The following is a 16,523-nucleotide window of genomic DNA, read 5'->3' on the forward strand; positions in this document are numbered from 1 at the left end:
AACCTCTTCTCGCTCATATGCATTCTTCTCTTCACCTCTACTCTTTTCGACCTTTCCTATCTGTCTCTGTTCTACTCTCAGATAAACTGGACATATTAGAAAAGAAATCTGTATAAGGCACTTTTTAAAAATTATGGAACAATACCTATTAAATATTTGGACATTTGTGACTTGATTATTAATCAAAATTGTTATGAAACTGACCTTGTTTACCAAACTATTACATTTCTCATTAACTCAAATTTATAATAATGAAATGAATAAATTCTGACATCCTCAAAAAGAGTGGCTCTAAAACTCTACTATAAATAAAAATTACTTGGGGTGCTGGTTAAAGATGTAAATTGTTGGGTTTTATCTCAGCTGTACTAAAAAAAACGTAAGATAAAGTTCTACAACCTTCATTTTTAACAAGCACATCCCAGCGATTTTGATGGAGGTGGTCCAAAGACCATAATTTAAGAAACACAGTCTTAAATGTAGGCCATTTTAAGCCATGAGTCTCCAAAGAATAAGAGCTAAATAAAAGAGGCTATAAATTTCACTTTGCCAATAAATCTAGTCTTATTTTAGGAACAGACTAGAGGGGTGTGGCCTAATTTTCACAAGTGGAGTCAATATCATCATAATCTGAAAGTCATCAGCAATTTATAACCTACAAAATATAGGAATAATATTTTACAGCCTGAGGATAAATTCTTTTTTTAAAGAACAGCATTGCATTCTTAGTGTAAGAGGCAATCCTTTAACTCTCGTTCCATGAAGACAAGGCCAAAGTTATGGTGTCTCTCAAAGTTTTAAGAACATAAAGAGTTAATACAAAGAACGTGCTCACCAACTAGTTTGTATATATACTAAGGACAAACAAGGATAAAACGATTTTAAGGTTTCAGAGATTTAAGTTAGGTTGAAGCAAAGACTAGAAACAGAGGACTGAGGTACAGACTTAGCTTGCCCAAGAGTTTTCTTTGGATGTACTGAGAGTCCCTGGTCTTGGATGATGAAAAGAGTAATTCAAGCTGAAAACAAAAAGATGCTCTATCTTATTTACTGAATGGTTTTCCTTTTCATATGTCTGGTATTTAGCAAAGAATCTGGAAAGGAGTAGGCATCCAACAAGCATTTGTGAAATGTAACTAAACCATTCACAGACCCTATATCTTCCTAGATGATAAGATTACTAATGTGTGGGCTTATTCTACCATATGTAACATTCCTGCCTCTATATTTTATTAGGAAAGTAAGTTCATCTGAGCCTTAGGTGCAAATAATCAACTATCTACTTGACATCTCAGGTTGGTTGTGCCTGAGGAAACTCAAACTACACCCACCTTACCAAAGCCCAACCCTCCAGCCTTTCCCTCTCCCCATTTGGTTCTTTCCCAATGTTCTTGTATCAGTGAAATGAACACCATCTAGCCAGTTATTTAGGACAGAAACTTAAGTACCTCCCTTTACTCCTTTCTCTTGGCTGTCTTCACATATCTAATCATTTATCAAGTCCTATTGATTTGTATCTCCTAAATCTCTCTCTAGTCTATTTGCTTTATTCCATTTGTCCTATACCAAACCTCCAGCTTCTCTTTCTGGACTAGTATAACAAACAATCTCTTAACTTGAACCTGTGGATATGTTTATTCTCCTCCAATCTATTCTTCCATTGTTGTTAGAATAGTCTTTGCTAAGAAAACAGGAATCCAATGATGTCCATTAACTTCTTTTTTTTTTTTTTTTTTTGAGACAGAGTTTCACTCTTGTTACCCAGGCTGGAGTGCAATGGCGCGATCTCAGCTCATCGCAACCTCTGCCTCCTGGGTTCAGGCAATTCTCCTGCCTCAGCCTCCTGAGTAGCTGGGACTACAGGCATGCACCACCATGCCCAGCTAATTTTTTGTGTTTTTAGTAGAGACAAGGTTTCACCATGTTGACCAGGATGGTCTCGATCTCTTGACCTCGTGATCCACCTGCCTCGGCCTCCCAAAGTGTTGGGATTACAGGCGTGAGCCACCGTGCCCAGCCGACTTCTAAAACATTCCAATGGCATCTCATAACTTTTAATGAAAGACCTAAATCATTAATAAGACCTACAAGGCCCTGTATGGTCTGGACCTATTGTAACCATGGGCTTTATCTCCCATATCACATTCTTTCTGTGACTTTCTATTCCAGCCATGTTGAGCTTCTACTAGTCTAGTATATACTGTATACCTTCCTTCCCAAGGTCTTTGCACATGCTGTTTTCCTGCTACTGGAACACCCTATTCACACTGCACCACTCCCAATGCTCTCACACACACACACTGTCTACAATAACCTTGAGCTCAGCAATCACCATTTTTTTCTGAGACTTGCAATGAGGTCAGAAATCCTACTAGCTGCTCTTATGAAAAACTCTCCTTTCCAATTGCAATTAATAGTTTACCCACTATTTAACATCCACCTCCCCAGGATAATAAAAGCTACATGACAGTAAAGGCCATATCTGTTCTATTCACTACTGTGTTTATTTTAAATAAAGCACTGAAACATAACAGACTATCAATAAATATGTTGAAAAATCAATTAATTACTAATCAATTATTCATCTTGAACATTTACCCCATTCCCTTCATTACATCAAAGATGCCTAAGTGTGGTCCTTATTCTCTGAGACTCTCTAGCACAAAGAAGAAGGAAAATTAGGTTTGGTATTTTATCACAGGGAAAAAACCTTGCTCATATAGCTCAGTTGAGTGAAGAAACAAAGATTTCCATAATTTTATTTTACAGATTTAAGTATAAGAAGTAGCTACATGTTTTCAACTACATGTTTGCAGGGATCTTGCTCATACAAATCACTTGTGAAAATCAAAGGTAGGGGATAACAAACAGTTGGTAAAACATAACTCTTCTGACAATAGCCATTGAGCCTAAATAACTGACCCAATGAAGTGGAGTAAACAGAGCAGGCTGCCTGATGCCCTTCCATGTAGATTGTATGTCTCAATTGAAGGCTGTGATTGTGCTGCTTCAGAGCACTGAGCACATCCTGGCAGTCAGGAAGTAGAAATGGATAGACAGGCACATCCCAGACCATCTTTGCACACTTGAGCAAGGGAATCATAACACCACATTCCATTCTATTTACGCAGCCAGCTCTAGTCAAACAGCCAAATGTGATGGGACTGTTATCTAAACTTAAACTTCCTGGCGCCAGCTTTCCTGGGTGTTAAGGAATTTTTTTTTTTTAAATGAGCCTTTTAGGAAAGTTACTACTATATAGAGAGAAAGGAGGGGGAAATGCAGAAGTGAGAGAAAGATATTGAGCCATTGCAAATAAATTGCTCAACTACCATTATAGGAATACACACAGCCTATGTATTCAAGGAAATTTGAAGTTAAAGTGAAAATCGACCATATGTATGCCCATATGCAGACATATTGGGACAGTCTCTGAATTGCAGCTTTATACAAAGTTGTATGCAACAATGATCCCATACAAAATATAAACCAGAGGACCTTTTATAATGGATACTGATACATTCTACAGTAAAAAGAAGATATAACCTAGAGGGGAGAAACAGGAAACCAAAGGGCTGCTCCACAATTGCTTGAATTACCTGTTTGTCTACCATCTCTTTTTATGAACCACAGGAATGGGACCATGCCTCCTACCTTACAAAGATCAGAGATTGAATACATGTTGAAATTCTTATTTGAGAAAATTACTGAAGTGCTTGATTTTCCTACTGCTAAAAATGAAAATAAAAGGCATCCTAACGCCTAGAAAGCAAAGACAAAAATCTTTCCAAGATTGGCCAAAATGTCAAGCAAAGAACTGATTCTTTTAAACATGTTGCAGTTGTACTAGGCAGATGAATAGATTTCATATCTTTAAAAAAACCTTAACATTTGCAGCCAATTTTTCAAGACATTAATTTCTAAACAGGAGATGAAAGGGAAAGAAATCAAAATGCTTAATAACATTTTCAACTTCTTAAAGGCTTGGAGGAACTCTAAACCTTTGGAAACAGCTCCTTGAAAAATGATTTTCAGGCCAGTTTTCACTATTGAGTAGGGTGGAACATTTATCAAATAACTTTTAGCTTCAGTTTTCACAAAACCTAGTATGCTGATGGGGTGGATAATAAAATTGAAGACTTATGTTGCATTAACAGCTACAGTGAATCCTCATTCTACTAAAATGCGGGGGATACATAAAGAAACAAAAAACTAACTGAATTAACTGACTTCACATTACTAAAACCTTTATCAAAAAGAGTCTAGAGCTTCCCACTTAGCTGGGGGAAAATATACAATGGTTGTTTCTCATCAAATAAACTACTCCTGATAAAAGGGGTTTGACTAAGAAAAGGCAGAAGGTAATAGAGAGATAAACATTTGTCGAATTCTTACCTCTACATTTGATGCTTTTTAATGGGTTATCTCTCTAAAATGTCCTGTTATGCTAGGTAACAAGGAAGAGCCTGATATGTAGATTTCAGTTCTCTCCACGTTTCCGAGTCAGAATAATGTAAAAATCTTTCCTTCTATGCTAAGGAAACTATATATCAACTTTGGAAATGAAAGACTGGAGTTCATTCCTAGATTAGCTGTAACCTGACTGCCTCAAAAATTGCAAAGATATTATAAATACCATGGATGGATTCTAAAAAATGCTAAATAGTGTTTTTTTTCTTGTCCTTAATATTGATTATGTAATCTAATTCAGAGGGTATTGAATAAATGCCTACTACTAGGGGGTGTTCTTAGAGAAAAAAGCAAAATTGTAGCATTAAATTTTCCAAAGTGTCCCCCATTCAAGTACTGTGTGCAAATATCCCTGCATAGCATCTAAAGCTGGTTAATGTGGACAAGTCCAGGAAGTCTACTTAAGAGCTAAGAGGCAAATAAAAGCTAACATGCCCAGCACTTTGGGAGGCCGAGGCGGGTGGATCACGAGGTCAAGAGATCAAGACCATCCTGGTTAACATGGTGAAACCCCGTCTCTACTAAAAATACAAAAATTAGCTGGGCATGGTGGCACGTGCCTGCAATCCCAGCTGCTCAGGAGGCTGAGGCAGGAGAATTGCCTGAACCCAGGAGGCGGAGGTTGAGGTGAGCCGAGATCGCGCCATTGCACTCCAGCCTGGGTAACAAGGGCGAAACTCCGTCTCAAAACAAAAAAAAAAAAAAAGCTAACATGCAAGTAAACACACTGGTAAGTCAGAAAACATGAAAAGTATTGAGTAACAGTATGGATAACTACTTTTTGAAAGAGCTTTACTGAAGTATAATTGATATATCAAAAATTATACATAGCAAATATATACATTTTGATAGGTTTGGAAATATGCCTATATCCTTGTTATCATCACCACAATCATGGGACCATATGTATCCATCACCTCCAAAATTTATTTGTGTTCTTTTGTGTTTTTTTTTTTTCCCTCTGTATGTGTGGTTTTGGGGGGGGTGGGGGGGTGTAACAACCTGAAATGAAGCCTCTCAACATTTTAAAGTGTACAAAAGTATAGTTAACTATAGGAACTATGTTACATAGTGAATCTCTAGAACTTACTCATCTTGCCATAAAACTGAATGTTTCTAAATATTGAACTTAGAGTCATAATATAACATATACTTACACATCTAAAATATCTCTTTAAAGACACATGACTAGAAAGCCATTTCATTTTCTCTAAAAAAGAATAACTCTGAGGAATTGCACAATTTTTTTTCATTTCATTTGGAAGAAGTTTGTAATTATCAGCAGTAATATACTGTCTCTGGCTTCTGAGCTGCACACTGACCAACAGGGAAGTAAAATAGCATAGTCATTGCTGCCCGAGCACACCTGGTTTTGGTTTTCAGTGCTGAGCCATATCATGATGTCTAGATTTGCCCTTTAAATTAACCACCCATTATCATGTTTTCTGGCAGAAAAGTGTACAGATTGCAAATGGAGTTGGACTTAGAACTCCACAGGAAATTAGAGCAGTGACAGTTTAGACATTAAGTATTAAACTCTGGCTTGTAGAGTCCCAATATAACCTGAATTATTTCAAGCTTATGAGTCTGAGAAAGGCAGAAAGTGAATTGCTTTTTGAGAGTCTGGATGGAAATTGCAGGAAAGTGGCAACTGAAACAATGGTTAACACTCAACCACTGTATATGGTCTTGCATTTTTTATTACTAATTATTAACGTTCTCTTTGCTTTCTGATTTAGTTCACTCAACTAGGGTTGGATTAAGATTTTAGAAACATAAGCAATGAAAAGTTTACAGATATCCTGAAATACCTCCTACTTATGGAACTCAAAACAGAAGTAATGCAGACAAAGGTTAAAACTATGACTTTAATTCTGTAAAATACCAATTATTAAATTTTTAAAGGTTTTTTGTATCCCCATTGGCTTTTGGAGCCTCTGTTTTTCTGGTTCCCTAAATATATGATTGCTTTGATTAATGGATAACCCAATACTGCACCCAATATATCTTCAATGTAATTTGCTTCTTACTCATTACATTAAGAGCGTTTCAAAAATTGAAAGGACATCACCTACCTGACCAACCTAGGTCTGGACTGTCCTAGCTCCCTTAGCTGTTCTATGTCCACATTTTCAAGCTAATTTTTTTCAAATCAGTTAAAAATGATTGCATGTATCCCTGCACTCAAGTCCATACAAAAACACTTTGGGAATGCATTATGGCACTAGAAAGCCAATCATTTGGAGGAAGGAAATCAATCAAAAAATATTCATGTGGGTAAACTCATTAAATATTTCCATGAAGCCTTCAAGGCAGATTTCAAAACCTTTAGCATAAATTATAAGACCCTTTAGGCTGTCTTCCACCATTCCCTCTAGACTTATTTCTTGCCCCTCTTGTGCCTCAGTGTTCTGATTAAATGACTAGTAGTTTCTCAATATAACTTATTCTTTCTTAGAGGCTTAGTATAATCTGTAGCCTCTGTCTAAAACAACAGTGTCCAGTAACAATACAATGCAGTATATGTCATTTAAAAATTTCCAAGAGCCACATTTTAAAAAGTAAAAATATGAAAAATTCAATGTTAATAATATATTGTGTTGGACTCAACATGTCCAAAACATTATATCAATTTGTGATTGATATAAAAAGATTAGTGAGGTATTTTACGCTATTTTTTATACTAAGTCTTCTAAATCCAGTCACAAAGTGCATCTTAATATGGCCCAGTCAAATTAGCCATGTGGCTAAATGCTTCCATATTGGATGCTGCAGGTGGAGAAAACCTTTATCCTTCCTCGCTTTAGGATTTGGATCAATCTCACCATGTCTGAGGATGTTCCCCTTCATACCCAGATCTGTGTATCGCCCAATATACCACCACAGTGCCACAGATGTACCCCTTATAATAGCACTTATCACCTTGTATTGTCTGTTTGTGTATTCTCATCTGCCAATAGAGTTGAAGCTCCTTGGATAGAGTGACCATATCTTTCCTAATTTTATACCCCAAGCATATGGTAAATATTTATTACAGAAAGAGCTATGAGTTTTTACTTATGTTAAATAGAAATAGCAATGTTTGTCCAAGTGGAAATTGGTTCAACACTAAGTCCCAAATATCTATTTATTTATGTACGTATTCTGAGACAGAGTCTCACTTTGTCGGCAGGCTGGAGTGCAATGGCGTAATCTCTCCTCACTGCAACTTCTGTCTTCCTGGGTTCAAGTGATTCTCCTGCCTCAGCCTCCAGAGCAGCTGGGATTACAGGTGTGTGCCACCATGCCCAGCTAATTTTTGTATTTTTAGTAAAGACAGTGTTCCACCATGTTAGCCAGGACGGTCTTGATCTCTTGACCTTGTGCTCTGTCTACCTCAGTGTCCCAAAGTGCTGGGATTACAGGCGTGAGCCACTGCGCCTGGCCCCAAATCTTTATTAAGCACTTATAATTTATAGTTTACTCTGTTAGTAAACAATCTCTATGTTCTAGGTTTCCTTCAATCTATTTTTAAAAACAGAAACAAACTTCAAAGCCAAAATTCTCACAAATGTCTAGTTACTGTAAAATGATTTAATATAAACCAAGTTGACACTTGCATTACAAGTGCTGTTTGGAAGAGAACTGATACAGATTATTTTCATCTAAGAATTAATAGAGAAACTAGTCAACATTTGTGACACAAAGGGACAGCAGATGCTTCCAAGCTGAGGCTGGTAACCGTCAGGGTGCTTTTGTCTCACCTAGACCAACGACACCATTTGTTCTATTTGTAAAGGGCCAAATTAGCGACAAAGAAGATGTCTCCCTTCCTTTCTTTATTAAGTATCTGGCACTTAATCATCTTTAGAAGGCATAAAATAAACACAGGTCATTTATTTCCACATTTTTGATTAAAATATTAATCTGGCTTTAGTTGTAACTGTGTTGTGTCTTAGCCATATGAAGAAATTTATGATGAAACTATTAATCTCTCTCTTTAATTTCCTATTTTTTGGGGAAAAATTGAAGGATTTTATAAAATATAAATTTGCAAACACCAAAATAATCATTTTCCTACGCGTTTGCTCAACACAATTTTCTTTTGTAATGATTATAATGCTCTGTATTAAAAGGTTTTGTAAACTATATGGCACTGTATAAATGTGAGTTATTATAATTATTGAATAGGCCATTAATTAAATAAAGTGATATTAGAAAAATTGAATTTAATTTTCATTAGTCTTCGTAAGTGTTAACTAATGACACTTTGGCAAATCTTAATATCACTGCTCATTTGGAAGCTGAAAAAATGAGGGAAAATATAATTTGCAAAATGCCTTTGATTCGGTCTTAGGTAAATGGCAGCAACCCCCACAAAACTTTGGCCTACGTGTTCAATTACTTCTCACTTCTTTCTTCTTAAGTGACTGTGTTGAACAAATTTCTCATTTAACCTTTTTCCTCCAGCTGGTAACTGTTGGCCAATCCTTGATTTTGATTCCATTAGTCAGCTCTTTTGTATAGGTTTTGCAAAATTGTGTTGATGTTAGTGAGTTTTCTTAAAGATAACATATAAATCTAACCTTTACAGTCAAAAATAATTTCCCTAAGTCTTGGCTAGCTTAGACGCAAGATATGTCAAAAGCTGACCTGCACTGAGCTAACTCTGAGTGGCTAACACAGGCAAGCAGCAGTTGCGTTGAACAAAAGCAGTGCTATATCTCATCGATTAGTCGTGGCTCCCTAGAGCACCACATCAGGAAAGACCATAAAGCTCTGAGGGGGCTCGATGGGAAAGAGTTCTATTATCGATTAGGAATGTCTGCCGTGGGCATGAGCTGGATTTTGACAACTGGACTGCCTTATTTTTGCCATCCAAAGGCTAGGTTGATAAACAGCAGTAGGGAGCTGGAGTAAAGTCTACCCACTAGTTAGCAGCTGCTGAAAATGAGAACTGACCTTCAGAGAGCAAACAAGTTTAACATAATCTGGATCTTTACACAGAAGAACCAGCACTGTCTATATGTCAAGTAAATTAATGCCCCTGGTAAGTGGTGGTAAAGTCCATAAAATATTATTGAAAAGTAGTTCATAAGAAATATGGATGTATCGACTACCCAGTTAGATGGTGACCATCACACAGAAGAAATGATGACTTTTATTCTTTTCTTTTTTCTTTTTTCTTTTTTTTTTAAGACAGCGTCTCACTCTGTCACCCAGGCTGGAGTTCAGTGGTGCAATTCTGGCTCATTGCAAACTTCACCTTCCAGGTTCAAGCAATTCTCCTGCCTCAGACTCTTGAGTAGCTGGGATTACAGGCATGCACCACCACACCTGGCTAATTTTTATATTTTTAGTAGAGACAGGGTTTCCCTATGTTGGCCAGGCTGGTCTCAAACTTCTGGCCTTAAGTGATCCATCTGCCTTGGTCTCCCAAAGTGCTGGGATTACAGGCATGAGCCACTGTGCTTGGCCAGAAATGATAACTTTCTTAGCAAGTCTTCCTCCACTGCCTCCTTTAAATCTTACTTGAACTCAATCTCTCCATGGACAATTTAAGTCTCTTGCCAGCCGAAAAGACAAAAACTGAAATGAGATAGCAATACGTCCTCATTTTCCACTCAAAGAGAGAAGTAACAGGAAATAGAAAGAAAGCCTCATCCTTGACCAGAAGGAACCAATATCCGACTAAAAATAATCTCTTCTCCCTCCATTTTTCAAAACAGAAGGTGAAGACAGTAATGAACTTCAAAATCAGACTGTGAGTGAGAAATATACTGACAAGCATTTTGTTTTCCAATAAGTTGGGTTAACAGGGATTGAAGACTTACAGATGTTTTAAAGCCAAAAGGCTGAAAAAGGCCTGTTCTAACAAACTAACAAATATTTAGCTTCTTTTAAATTTTCTAATCTATCACCAAAAAAGCACACAGAAAAAAAGAATAAACCATGCTTTAAAATAGAAGTGAGCTCCACGCCACTTACAATTGCCTTCTGCCTCTGCCTCTCCCTTTGCTTGGCCCTCTCAGACTCTCGCTTCTCATACTCTCTGCGGTATTCTTCCCTCTTCAGCCTCTCATGCTGATAATCCTCGTAGCTGTCATACCTGGGAAACATAACTTCATCACTAAGTCAACCACCTCAATTTGCACGAGCAAAATGAATAATAATATGGGAAGGGGGATCGGGATTTAGGGAAAATCTTGTCATCTCAAGGAAGGGATAAAGGGAGCCAAAGAAAAATGACATGTCTCATTACCTGGGCCTACGGCTGTAGGGCGATCTTGAACGTGATCTCACATACAAGGGAGAACTTCGGTGCGTGCGGTGTCTGTAGTGACTTGACTCATAGTAATAGCAGGATCTGCGGCAGAGGAGAAAAACAAAAAGGCTATTTGCAACTGCCACTTAACCCAAGTTTATCGGCACTGTGGCACCTCCTCTGGAACACTGTATTACAGAGACTGGCTTTTTCTTCCCAGCTTCTAGTGAGATTTCCCAGTGACAGTCTGTGATCATCTAGTCAGCTCAGAGGGCTGGGAGTGATGTGTTCTCTCTCAGCGTCTCTTATTGACGTTAACACTGAGCACCAGGTCTGGTACACTGTCAGCTTTATCTTGCATGGATCTCCACTATCCTGGCACAGGGCAGCGCTCCAGGTAATGGAAAAAGTTAGACGAGCAAGTTTCTTACAAATTGCTCTCTCTGATAGGACTGGCTCAAGGCACTGTGCTCAGAGCTGACAGATTTAAGAGAACATGAAGAGAGATGTGAATGTAACATCATTCTCTTTATTTCCAGCAGTGCCAGGAATGCAGTGGTCAGGGGCTGCAATGACTGCAGATTTCAAATTTTTATTTGTATTTTAGTTTATATATTTTTTTACTTCTTAGGAACACCTTGCGTGTTCTTAGGGTTTTGCCAAGGTTTACCTTGAAGAGGATCTACTGCCTGGGGACCTTGATCTTGACCTGGAATATGGTGATCGGGAACACGACCTGTGTCGAGAAAAGGACCTTGAACGAGAGCGCATCCTTTGGGGTCTTTGAGAAAATAAGGATTTGGGTGGTGACACGGAATCTCTACATGGAGAGTTAAAAGAAGAACAAGAAGGAGACACATTGAACAATGAATAGGATTGCGTGCCATCCCAAGGGTAGCTCAGTTTATCACTTTCGTCTTCACTGTCATCAAACAGGCCATCCATGGCTAGTCCTGAATTTATAAACATAGGTAGTTTGGAGAATTGTTCATTACTGAAATCACCATCCCTCAGTTCACTGGTCTTGTTTGCTTCGTCGTCAAAAACAGCTTGACTGGGATGACCGAAGTGCTTGTTCAGCTCGGCTCGGATTTCCTGGTCTTGGAGCTGTTTTCTTGTGCTGCAAGGAGAGACCTGCTTGCTTGCCTCCGAAGTCTCTCTCAGGTAGCACTGGTCTGAATCTGTGGAAGAACAAATCTGCCCCTGCCAATCGGAGGAGACATCTTTATTTTCTAGTTGTCTAGAGTCTTGGAGCTCCTGTGATATATTAATGAGTATTTCCGTTTTGGAATTAATTGACTGGCAATAGTCATGGTCACCAAACAGCCGTAGACTGGGCCGCTTGGCCTTCCTTTCCTCGTGTCCGCCAGTGAGCACTGAGGACTTGCTGAGTTGTGCATACAACTCCGATTGCTCCGGCCCTTTCTTGGTGGAGTTATTGCCTTGGGTACCAGAAGACTCACTGTACCGGGGCTTCTTTGATGGTGGTGGCACCACAGTCTTGCAAGAGGACTTCAGCTTTGGAGAAGCCCTAAAAGGGTTATCTTGGTTGGCTTTATGAGGAGGAGTGGTGGGTGGAGTTAGGCCTAAGGCAAAAATTAAAAACAAAAACAAAAACAAAAAAATGGAGAGGAAGAGAAAAGAGATAACGCTCTTAAATGCCAAGACACATGTTTTTAATTTTTCCAAGATTTCAGACAAGAGTTCAAACTAAGTGAAGAAGAAGGAAACTAATTTCATGATGCGGCCTGAAAAACTGACTCATCCCCTAAGCCTCTGTCACCAAGAAAAGATGGATCTACACTGCTGAGCGGGAGGCAGAGCTGTGATCTTTTGTATTTCAAACACCAACGCTAACAAATCCTGCTTCCCAGAAAACATGAACATGTCACCCCTGGCCTGCACAGAACGAGGCATTATTACCAAAGCTTGCATTTTCAAGGGGATTGTATGGGCTGCTTTATGGAAAATTAATAAAGAGGGACTAAGGAATCAGAGAATAGCCTTGGTAGCATTTGTCTGCAAAGCACATCACAGAGGATGCAAGCGGCTCAGAGGTCTTTGTCCAATCATGAGAATCTACCCTTCGAGCCTAGGAATTAAGCAACTTAAAAGGAAAAAAAAAAGATGGGATGGCAGGAAATGTGGGGCAATGGTGAGAGTGGCATAAGCAACTTCAGAGTAAGTTCAGTGAAATACAACAGCCAAATGCAGGGGCCTAGAGCAACTCTACAACTTAACGGCAATGATTCTTTGTCGTCACAGCTCATTAACCTAGTAAACCATGGCTAATGTAGGTATAACACATTCTTGTAAGCATTACTAATACATTCTGTCTAAAATATGGTTCTGCAACAGAAACCTAAGTGAACAGTAACACTAAATATCACAGGGCCGGCGGACCATTTTATATAGAGCACAACATAAGGGAAGGTTATAGGACCGAGGGATTGAAACTCAGCCAAGTTTTAGCAGCTAACTAGTTAAATAAATAAAAAGGAAGAAAGAGGAACAGCCATCAGTTGTTGCTGTTTCTGCTTTTCTACAAGAGGGCAGAACATTTCATCAGAAACCAGTGTGGGAGAGTCTGTGAAGCACAGTAGTTCCCTCTGTTGAGTGTCCCCACTGAATAAGTCCTACTCATCCCTTTGTGCCGAGGAAGAAGCATTGTGAAGCAGCTTCAGAGTCCAAGGAACTTTGACCAAGGGCAGGCTGGAGTTCAAATGACTTTATGCTTACACGGGAGCATTTTAGTTTACAACACACTTTCTATTGAGGAGGCTAGGTGAATGCTATTCAGCAAAAACAACTTCAAGTCTGCTAACAAGCCTGGGGTTAGACTTAAGGCAAGTTTCAAGGAAAAGAAAACACTACCTTCCTGGAAAAAAAAATATATATATATAAACGCAGACACACGCACATACATACACATACACACACACATCACACACACACACACACACACACACACACACACACATCAAGAGTCAAGTAGGTCACAGAAAGCCACATGAAATTTTGATGTGAATAGGAAGATGCTTCCTCACTCTCCTACTTTATAATAAAGAAATGGAAGGAATGAATGTTTTCTCTAAAATGAAATATTTTACACCAATATTTGGCAATTTTTATTATTCAAAGCTAATTCTCCCTGAGAGAAGAAAAGGTACATGAATGCAAAATGGTTTGACTCTGGAGTTCCAAACCAGAAAAGTTCAGAAAGACAGAGAAATTTAAACACAAAGAGAATGGGACACTGTACTCCATCCATGGTCACACCTGAGTCTCAAAAAAGCTTCCCTTTGTTGGATGGCTCTTTGCCCCACTCTTCACTGTAGCAAAGGGCGTTACTTATATGAATGAATCAAACATCTGTGTCACTGAGGCACACTCACCTCTTGTTTCCTCTTTCATAGATGAGTATGTCTTTTACTCAATCTAAGAAATTCCTATTTGGTCAATCTTTTCTTTTCTCTCCGTTTTCACTTATTTACCTATTGCACTGCCTTATTCATGCATACTGATTTCTTCTACATGCTGCCTTCAATTACCACTGCAACAAATTTAAAGATATTAATTCCCAGCAAGAAAAAAAAAATTCTCAAATATTTCTCGTAGGAGCCTGAGATACTTAAAGAAATAATGATAAATAATCTCTCTTTGCTGAGTAAATACCAGTCAAACGTGTCCAACGACATAGTTCTTGAATTGGAGAAAATGACATTCAACCTCCTAACATTCAACTCCATAAATCTTTGCATGATCACCCCAAGCTAGGGTAATTTTGACTTCTTTTATAATTTACTGTCAGGATCTCTCTCTCGAAACCAATCACATATTGCTATACATTTTGAATGTGAATTCTATCTTGTCATTCCAAATCGATTATAAGCTCTTTGTGGGATGTCGCTTGGGCACATTTATTGCATTATTATTTTGCACTAATTTTAATTTTTCTAGATTCTCCTTTAGTAGTGGGCCTCACATTTCAGCAGCCAAAGAATCACTTGGGAAACTGGGCAAACAAATTTTTTTTTTTTTTTGAGTCAGAGTCTTGCTCTTGTTGCCTAGGCGACAGTGTGGTGGTGTGATCTTGGCTCACTGTAACCTCCACTTCCTGGGTTCAAGTGATTCGCCTACCTCAGCCTCCCGAGTAGCTGGGTTTACAGGTGCCTGCCACCACACCCAGCTAATTTTTTTTTGTATTTTTAGTAGAGACAGGGTTTCACCATATTGGCCAGACTGGTCACGAACTCCTGACCTTGTGATCCATCGTCCTTGGTCTCCCAAAGTGCTGGGATTACAGGCATGAGCCACCACACCCAGCCTGGGTAAACATTTTGAACGAGATGCTTCACAGACCACACCTGGAGAACCCCAGCCCTAGAGTGTCTGCAGCAGGCTACTGTGTACTCTCAAGGTACACATATTTTGACAGACATTTTAGATTTATAAAAAGAAACCTTAAACTTCAGGAACGCCAAATTAGGCCACTATTAAAGAGAGACTGGTTCTAAAAATAGCTCAGGTATCTAGGGATTTCAAATATAGAAATCCTTCTGAGTCTTGAAAATTTGAAACCCTTGTCCTAGTACCTGAGCTCATTATCGCTTAAATAACTGGTTCTCAAGTTGCTCTGGGGAGTGGCGACACCTTGATTGTACTTTCTTTGAGTTAAAAACAAAGCCTTTTACCTCCATCAGACATTGGACAGCCTGTGGCCATTGAACTGACATTTGTTGAACACTTACTATGTGCTGGATATAATACCAGATACTGCTATTTCAGGGACTCAGCCTTCAGGGACTTCACAATCCGTTTTAATAGAAAGGCACTTCTTTAAAATTTGACATGAGTATGTTTTTCTGCATATATGCTTAAAATTGATGGAAACACCCAGAGACCATCAAATATGCCCTGTGAGTAAAAATACCAGAATTGCACATTTCTGTTGGCACCACTTGTTGAAACAAATAAGTAATACTTGCTTATTGAATGGAAGATATTTCAGGATTAGTGAGTAGATGGGGAGAGAAAAATAATTTGGCTAATTCCCTAAACTCTTCATTGTTCACTGAAACATCTCTAACCAGAGAATGTCTCAGAGCAAGATTGAGAAATCTCACGGATGACAAGACTTCCTGTCACCAAGCCTCCCTAAGTGAAAGCCTATCTCCAGATAGAGTTGAGACCCAAAGCCAGACCAAACAAAGCAAAAGTGCAAGGAGTATCTTTTTTTCTCTTAACATAGTGTTAAGCTTTTCAGAGCTGCTGATGAGACCGGCAACCCCTTGCTGCCTCTGAACTAGTTATATTTCTCTAGCCTCATCTCCCCTATCCAGAACTCTTCCCCCTGAAGTAAGAGGGAGGTGGGTGCTCAATCCCTTGATGCCACCACCTTTGTCCATCTTCCCACTAATCGCCAGACTCTCGATTTCATGCCACAAGCCCAAATCAACAGTGCTAATGCCTCCCATAACCTCTGGATTATTTCCTGCGTGTTGATTTTCCGGGGAATGTGTACATTTTGGTGTTGACAGTACAAGGTATATTCTGTGCTCTCTCTTGAACTTAGCAGGTTTTGACAGATTTATGTGAGGACAGATGGCCATTACAGGCTGAAGGCTGACAAGAGGCAGTTCCGAGCATTGTTAACACACTTGCACAAACTCTCAGCAGTGCAGCTCGGTGCAGAATGTAATTCAGACTATAGCTTTTTTATTGCCGCCTATTTTCTTTTGTCAAAAGAGCCTGCTGTGCAGAGCAACAAATGGCTGCTATTACCCAGAATGTAATGGGTGTCAGACAA

General features: G+C 38.8%; 1 protein-coding gene across 7 annotated transcripts in view; it reads right to left on the reverse strand.

The window, feature by feature from the left end:
• Nucleotides 1-16,523, reverse strand: part of PPARGC1A (PPARG coactivator 1 alpha) — a 684,512-nt gene that overhangs the window by 10,015 nt on the left and 657,974 nt on the right. For all 7 annotated transcript variants that reach the window (XM_032271915.1, XM_032271932.1, XM_032271939.1 and 4 more), the window contains 3 exons: nucleotides 11,385-12,300; nucleotides 10,712-10,816; nucleotides 10,438-10,558 (listed from right to left, as the gene is read on the reverse strand). In XM_032271915.1, the coding sequence (XP_032127806.1) occupies nucleotides 10,438-10,558; nucleotides 10,712-10,816; nucleotides 11,385-12,300 (1,142 nt within the window). The remainder of the gene's footprint in view (nucleotides 1-10,437; nucleotides 10,559-10,711; nucleotides 10,817-11,384; nucleotides 12,301-16,523) is intronic.

This window comes from Sapajus apella, unplaced genomic scaffold (genome assembly GCF_009761245.1).
Source record: "Sapajus apella isolate SASKATOON/1434 unplaced genomic scaffold, GSC_monkey_1.0 scaffold5, whole genome shotgun sequence".
NCBI lineage: Eukaryota > Metazoa > Chordata > Mammalia > Primates > Cebidae > Sapajus > Sapajus apella.